Source organism: Eriocheir sinensis, chromosome 13, assembly GCF_024679095.1.
Source record: "Eriocheir sinensis breed Jianghai 21 chromosome 13, ASM2467909v1, whole genome shotgun sequence".
NCBI lineage: Eukaryota > Metazoa > Arthropoda > Malacostraca > Decapoda > Varunidae > Eriocheir > Eriocheir sinensis.
The window spans coordinates 20,808,555-20,815,848 of NC_066521.1; the positions used below are offsets into that span (position 1 = coordinate 20,808,555).

A 7,294-nucleotide genomic window follows, 5' to 3' on the forward strand; every position below is an offset into this window, starting at 1 on the left:
ACACAAGGTTACACTAGTTGTTGTTATGAATGTTTTACACCACCGTCATCACCACCACCATTATCAACACCACTAAGAACCACCACAATCACCACAACTATCACCACCTAGCCTACTTCACTACCACAATCATCACTACCACTAGCATCAACTCCAACACATCAAACTCTCACGTCTACATCACCACCACCACCACCACCACCACCACTTAGCCACAATCACCACTGTCTCCTTGCCTCAATAACTTCAAGATTTCAACACTCAACACAACCACCACCACCACTATGACATCACCACACCACCACCACAGTGACTATGCGACCACCACCACCACAACTATCATCACCACCAACACCAAAACCTTCACAAAAAAAGATAATTAAGTGAAATTAGTGCAAGTTCAACACCGTATCAACACCACCACCACCACCACCACCACTACTACTACTACTACTACTACTACACCTTCACTACCACCACTACTACACTCACACCACCACTCAGAACCACCGCACACCACAACGCACCTCCACACACTCACGCCTCATCATCAGCACCACCAACACCACCCCGACTGTCCTCACTCACAACGTGGAGATGACGTCATGCACTTCCTCAAGACGCTCTCTCTCTCTCTCTCTCTCTCTCTCTCTCTGTATGTATGTATTTTAATTCATTACAATATTCCTGACATTTAATAACAAGAACAACTATAATAATGATAATAATAATAATAATAATAATAATAATAATAATAATAATAATAAGAAGAAGAAGAAGAAGAAGAAGAGGAAAATTCAAGATTATAGAGAAAGGATATTGCATACTACACACACACACACACACACACACACACACACACACACACACACAGCAACAAGCTTTATATAATTGATTTTTCTTTGGATTATAAATGCGTAACCTCTCTCTCTCTCTCTCTCTCTCTCTCTCTCTCTCTCTCTCTCTCTCTCTCTCTCTCTCGTACTCAAGCCATATTAACTGTACTTGCATTCTTCTCCTCCTCCTCCTCCTCCTCCTCTCCTCTCCTCCTCCTCCTCCTCCTTCTTCATCTGACCTTTCCCTTATTCCATCAAAGTTATCCTGACACTCCTATTTCCCTCCTACATTCATTTCCTTCTATCCTTTCTATTTCCTCCTCTTCCTCTTCTTCTTCCTCCTCCTCCTGAAATTATAAAGTTTTCCTCCGCCCTCGTTATTATCTTCCTCCTCCTCCTCCTTCTCTTCATCATCAAAAACAAACATTCGTATACGTGGAAAACATTAGTGTAAAGTGTGTGTAGGTGTGTGTGTGTGTGTGTGTGTGTGTGTGTGTGTGTGTGTGTGTGTGTGTTTTATCATGCTCTTAATTTATTCTTTATTTAATGTTTTTGTATTTAGACTCAAGTTACTCTTCCTCGTAATGCAACGTAGGAGGAAATTCATGAGGAGGAGGAAGAGGAGGAGGAGAAAACTTAGAAACACGGAAAACCAGGCAACGGAAAGTGAGTCATTGTGTTACGTTCATTTCCCGCCCTTTTTCTTGATACTTTTCTTTAATAATTTCCTTCCATCCGGTTTTTCTTTTCTTCTTCTTGATATTTTCTTCTTCTTATCACACGAAGACAGGAAACAGGACGGAAAACGGATATAAGGGAAAACAAACAGAGAAGGAGGAGGAGGAGGAGGAGGAGGAGGAGGAGGAGGAGGAGGAGGAGTGATGAAAAACGGGTAGAGCTGAGATGAAGGAAAATTAGGTTAGAGAGAGAGAGAGAGAGAGAGAGAGAGAGAGAGAGAGAGAGAGAGAGAGAGAGCAAATAAAAGATAATAAAAAGGAAGCGAGGAAGGAAAAAGATACGAAATAAATAAATAAAGACAAAGGAATGAAAGCAAGAAGGGAAAATAAATAGGAAGGAAAAAAGATCAATGATGTATTTTTTTTGCAAACACGTTTCATTTTTAAGAAATGCCCCCCCCCCCCCCCTCTCTCTCTCTCTCTCTCTCTCTCTCTCTCTCTCTCTCTCTCTCTCTCTCTCTCTCTCTCTCTCTCTTCAAATCCATCCTTATTTTCTTTCTCCTCCTCCTCCTTCTCTTCTTCCTCCCTCTCCTATGTATTAAAATCCTACAGCCTCCTTCTCCCTTCTGTAGGACTCCCCCCTCCCCCCTCGCCCCCCCTGGTATCCTGTTTGGGGACTCTATAGCCTCCTTCCACTTCCTTGGCGCCTTGCATCCTGTGTGCCATCCTACTCTCCTCCTCTTCCTCCTCCTCTTCTTCCTAATCTTTTTATCTATTTTCGGTCCCCTAATTTGGCTCCTTATCTTCCTCTTCTGCTTTATTTCTTTTTCTGCTGCTTCACTTTTCTTCTGGTTTTCCTGCTTTTCTATTTTCGTTTCCCCTCCCCTCATTTTCTTTTTCTCTTTTCCTTGTTTTTTTCTTATTTTTTAATTTTTCTTCCGCCTCCATCTTTTCTTTATTCTTTGTCTCTTCCTCTTTTTCTTCCTCCTTTTAATTCACTCTGATGTTTTTGTTTTATTTTCTCCTTATTTTCTTTTTGGTTCCTTCATTCTCATTCTCCTGTTTTACTTTTCTTGGCCTCTGTTTTGCGTACTCTCTCTCTCTCTCTCTCTCTCTCTCTCTCTCTCTCTCTCTCTCTCTCTCTCTCTTACTTTTTGTCCTTGTAACTCCTTATCTCTCTCTCCATCCTCCTCCTCCTCCTTCTCCTCCTTTTCTTCCACGGCCACGTGACACTTATAAGGGAAAACATGGTTACACACACACACACACACACACACACACACACACACACACACACTTACCTAATTCAAGCAATGGGCAAACACTGTCACTGCGAAACGAACTCATTTAGAGAGAGAGAGAGAGAGAGAGAGAGAGAGTGAGTAAGCTCTGTCCTCTGTTAGCACTAGTGACATTACTACCGAGAGATGCTACAGTGCCTCTCTCTCTCTCTCTCTCTCTCTCTCTCTCTCTCTCTCTCTCTCTCTCTCAAGGTCACACAGCCTAGTCCAGTTGTGATCAGCTGACTCTTGTAAACAAGACCACGTGTTGTGAAATGCATTTGTTTATCGAATCATATGACTTGAAGGAGGAGGAGGAGGAGGAGGAGGAGGAGGAGGAGGAGGAGAGAAAAAAAAAGAACGATGGAAGAGATAAGTGAAGGGATGGAAGGAATAAGAAAGGAGGCAGAGAATGACCATGAGAGAAAGAGGAAGAGAAGACGGAGAGGAGGAGGAGGAGGAGGAGGGTTAAGGAAAATGAGGCAATAATTCTCATCGTAAGAATAATAAATCTCAAAATTAATCTTGCAAAAATAAGTCAGAATAATATTAGCTTTGAAAATATATTAATGTCTTAGAAGGAATTTAGTGTGCTGTTTATACAAATGATAGTAGTAGTAGTAGTAGTAGTAGTAGTAGTAGTAGTAGTAATGATAATAATAACAATAATAATACAATGATCCTATTCTTTGTCTTCCTTTCTTTTTGCGTCTTAAGCTGTGTCCCTCTCTCCTCCTCCTTCCCCTCCTCCTCCTCCTCCTCCTTCAACCTCACGTTCACCCGACACCGCGGCCTCCCATGAATATTGAAGCAACCACCACCACCATTACCACCACCACAACCACCACAATACTAGAACCACCATCCCCACCACCACCACCACCACCAGTCGTAATTGAAATGAATGAGTGAGTGACTGACTGATTGGTTGACTGATTGACTGACTGAGGAGCACAATAGACCTAAGTAATAATAATAATAATGATAATAATAATACAAGAAGAAGAAAAAGGAAGAAAAACAAAAAAATATAGTCACTTCCTCTTTTCTTTCCTTCCTTCTTCCCCTTTTTTCTCTCCTATTCCTTCTTTCCCTTCCCATCCCTTCATCTTCTTTTCCCCTCTTTCCTTTCGTCTACCCTTCTCTTTCTTCTCCCTCTTCTTCCATGTAATCCTTTTCCCCTCCTTCCTCTTCCGCATTTATCTTCTCTAACCCTTTCCTCTTTCCTCTTATGGACCAGAAAAGGGAGGAGGAAAACAGTTGGAGTAGAAGGGAAAGAGGACGGGAGGAGGAGGAGGAGGAGGAGGAGGAAGAGGAGGAGGAGGACAGGGACAACAGATCGATGCAGCACCACCACCATCACCACCAGGAGGAAGAGGAAGAGGAAGAGGTCGTACCCACAGAACAGGGCCACCACTAACGCCACACCTTCAGCCCTTCGTCAGTAGAAAGAAAGAAAATAACAGCAAAAGGTATATCTTCCTCCTCCTCCTTCGATATTATTCACATCATCTCCCTCATATTTTCCTGTCTAATCCTTTTTCCTCATCTATAATGTCTTTTGTTTTCCTCTTTTCTCACTCTTTACCTTCATCTCTCGTGGGTTTTTTTTTCCTCTTCCTCCTCCTCCTCCTTTTCCTCTCTTTATCTTTTTTTCTTTATCCTACGTTTTATTCTCCTCCTCCTCCTCTCATATCACCATTACGAACAATCACTACCACATCCACATCTTACATCACCACCACAAGGCAGTTTCATCACCACTACCATTCATTTCACCACCAAAGTCTATTCCACTCATCCACCATTCTATCAGCAAGCTATTCCATGCCTGACCTAACGTATTCCAATCCTATTCATGCACGTATCGAACCTTTCCTAGGAGGTGTCTATCGTATTGGCACTCAACACATGACTGCCAAGGCCGTTCCACTCGCCAGCCAGTCTATCAGTCACCTAGTTCTTGCCCATATTTATCTAACCTATTCTTGAAGTTATCTATCGTATTGGCACTCACCACATGACTGCTAAGCCTGTTCCACTCATCAACCACTCTTTCAGTTACCCTTTTCTTGCATAAATTCGTATAATCCTTCTATCTATCGTGTTGGCACTCACCACATGACTGCTAAGCCTGTTCCACTCATCAACCACTCTTTCAGTTACCCTTTTCTTGCATAAATTCGTATAATCCTTTTATCTATCGTGTTGGCACTCACCACATGACTGCTAAGCCTGTTCCACTCGTCTACCACTCCTTCAGTTACCCTTTTCTTGCATAAATTCGTATAATCCTTCTATCTATCGTGTTGGCACTCACCACATGACTGCTAAGCCTGTTCCACTTATCCAACACTCTATTAGTAAACTAACTCTTGCCCATGACGTAAGGAAGGGAAGGGACGGGATATGGAATTATACAATACTCTTCCTCCTCCTCTTCTTCCTCCTCTTTCTCTTGCATATTTATACACACACGCCATAGAGAAACAGATGCAAGGTAAGGTAAGGTAACGGAGATTAAAGGAAGGTAAGGGAAGGGTGGAGACTAAGGGAGTATACCGCACTATCCTCCTCCTCCTCCTCCTCCTCCACACAATGGCACCTCTCTTTACCACACCACAACGATGCACTATCACCACCACCACCACCACCATCACCAAGAGATCAGATCAAACCCAACCCCACCCAAAGAGAATCGAACCCTACCCAACCCTATACCCAGGGCCCCAGAGCACTCACTATGGAAGCTGGCAGGGGCATGCTCTTCCTGAGGGCGTGTCACGTGTGCAGGGGGAGGGCAAAGGGTCCCTACCACACCCAAACACAGGGTCTCCAACATCACCACCATGACAGAACAGGGAGGGAGAGGAGAGTGAGAGCGCTGGCGGCGACGGTGAGAGTGGAACGGCGTGTATCCCAGAGTGAGAGGTGAGAGAGAGAGGGAGGGAGAGAGAGAGAGAGAGAGGGAGAAGGCGCGGCTGGTGGCTCGATACTACACGCCGGAGGAGGGAGGGAGGAAGGGAGGGAAAGAGAGAGGGAGGGATGGGTGAGGTAAGGTGAAGGGAAAGATGGATGGGAGGAAAAGGAGAGGAATGGGAAGGAGAGGGAAATGATGGGAAGGGAAGGAGATGGTAGGGAAAGAATGGAAAGGGAAGGGAAATGGTAAGATTAGGTAAAGGGAATGAAAGAGGAGGAAAGGGAAGGAGAGGAAATTGTAGGTGAATTATGGAGAGGGAAAGGGAATGGAAGGGGAGGAAAAGGAAGAGAATGGAAAGAATGGGAAGGAAATGGAAAAGAAGGGGAGAGAGAGAGGGAAAGAGAGATTGACACACGGGGAAAGCCGTATCATCATCCCCATCACCACCATCACCACAACCACCACCATCACCACTACCACCTCCACCACAATATTCCCTTTCTTTCCTCTCCCCCTTCCCCCTTTTTACCTCTCTCTCTCTCTCTCTCTCTCTCTCTCTCTCTCTCTCTCTCTCTCTCTCTCTTTCCCCGCACCTGTCTCACTCTCATGCCGTACACACACACACACACACACACACACACACACACACACACACACACACACACACACATTAAAGATTAAGCAGACATACTGATCCTAAGGCCTCTCTCTCTCTCTCTCTCTCTCTCTCTCTCTCTCTCTCTCTCTCTCTCTCTCTCTCTCTCTCTCTCTCTCTCTCTCTCTCCTTATGAGAGAGAGAGAGAGAGAGAGAGAGAGAGAGAGAGAGAGAGAGAGAGAGAGAGAGAGAGAGAGAGAGAGAGATAGAGAGAAACCAGGTAACAAAAGAGATCAATTTAAATTACAAACAACCCTCCCCTTCTCCCTCCTCCTCTCTCCTTCCCTCCCTCCCTCCCCTTCTCCCTTCCCCTACCGGATACAAGTGCAAGGACTCAATCAAAGAGAGAGAGAGAGAGAGAGAGAGAGAGAGAGAGAGAGAGAGAGAGAGAGAGAGAGAGAGAGACTATTAGAGGCCATAAAAAACTATACTACCCATTCATCCACACACACACACACACACACACACACACACACACAGATGGGATACTGTCATGTAACTTTTTTTTTTTTACTTTTTATTCCATTTTCTGACCTTGCATGGATGTTATGAATTGTGGTGTCATGTATATAATGTAGCCATACACACACACACACACACACACACACACACACACACACACACACACACACACACACACTAGCATGCAGCCTACAATCATACTAAGGAAGGATGGAAGGAAAGGAAAAGAAACAATGAAAGAAGAAATAGGAAACAAAATTGAAAGAATGAATATATTAATGAAAGAAAAATTGAAAAAAGAAAGATATGCATGACAAACAATGAAAGAAACTGTGAGAGAGAAAGAATATAAGAAAAAAGGATAAAAAAGAAAGAAAAAAATAACAACAGGAAGAGAAAATATATCACACAATCAAGGCAACAACACAAGACTAAGCATGACACTCTCCTGGACCTTGAGATCA

The 7,294-nt window shown here is 43.8% G+C and overlaps 1 protein-coding gene across 5 annotated transcripts in view; it reads right to left on the minus strand.

Annotated features, from left to right (window-relative positions):
• Positions 1-5,699, minus strand: part of LOC126998170 (protein disabled-like) — a 46,442-nt gene extending 40,743 nt beyond the window's left edge. For 2 of the 5 annotated variants that reach the window (XM_050859613.1, XM_050859608.1), the window contains exon 1: positions 5,536-5,699. In XM_050859613.1, coding sequence (XP_050715570.1) covers positions 5,536-5,644 — 109 coding nt within the window. In that variant the 5' untranslated portion in view covers positions 5,645-5,699. Of the gene's footprint in view, positions 482-541; positions 576-2,814; positions 2,876-5,535 lie in introns of those variants that run through there. The other 3 variants (XM_050859611.1, XM_050859612.1, XM_050859610.1) reach the window with 3 other exon arrangements.
• Positions 5,700-7,294: the final 1,595 nt, after the last annotated feature.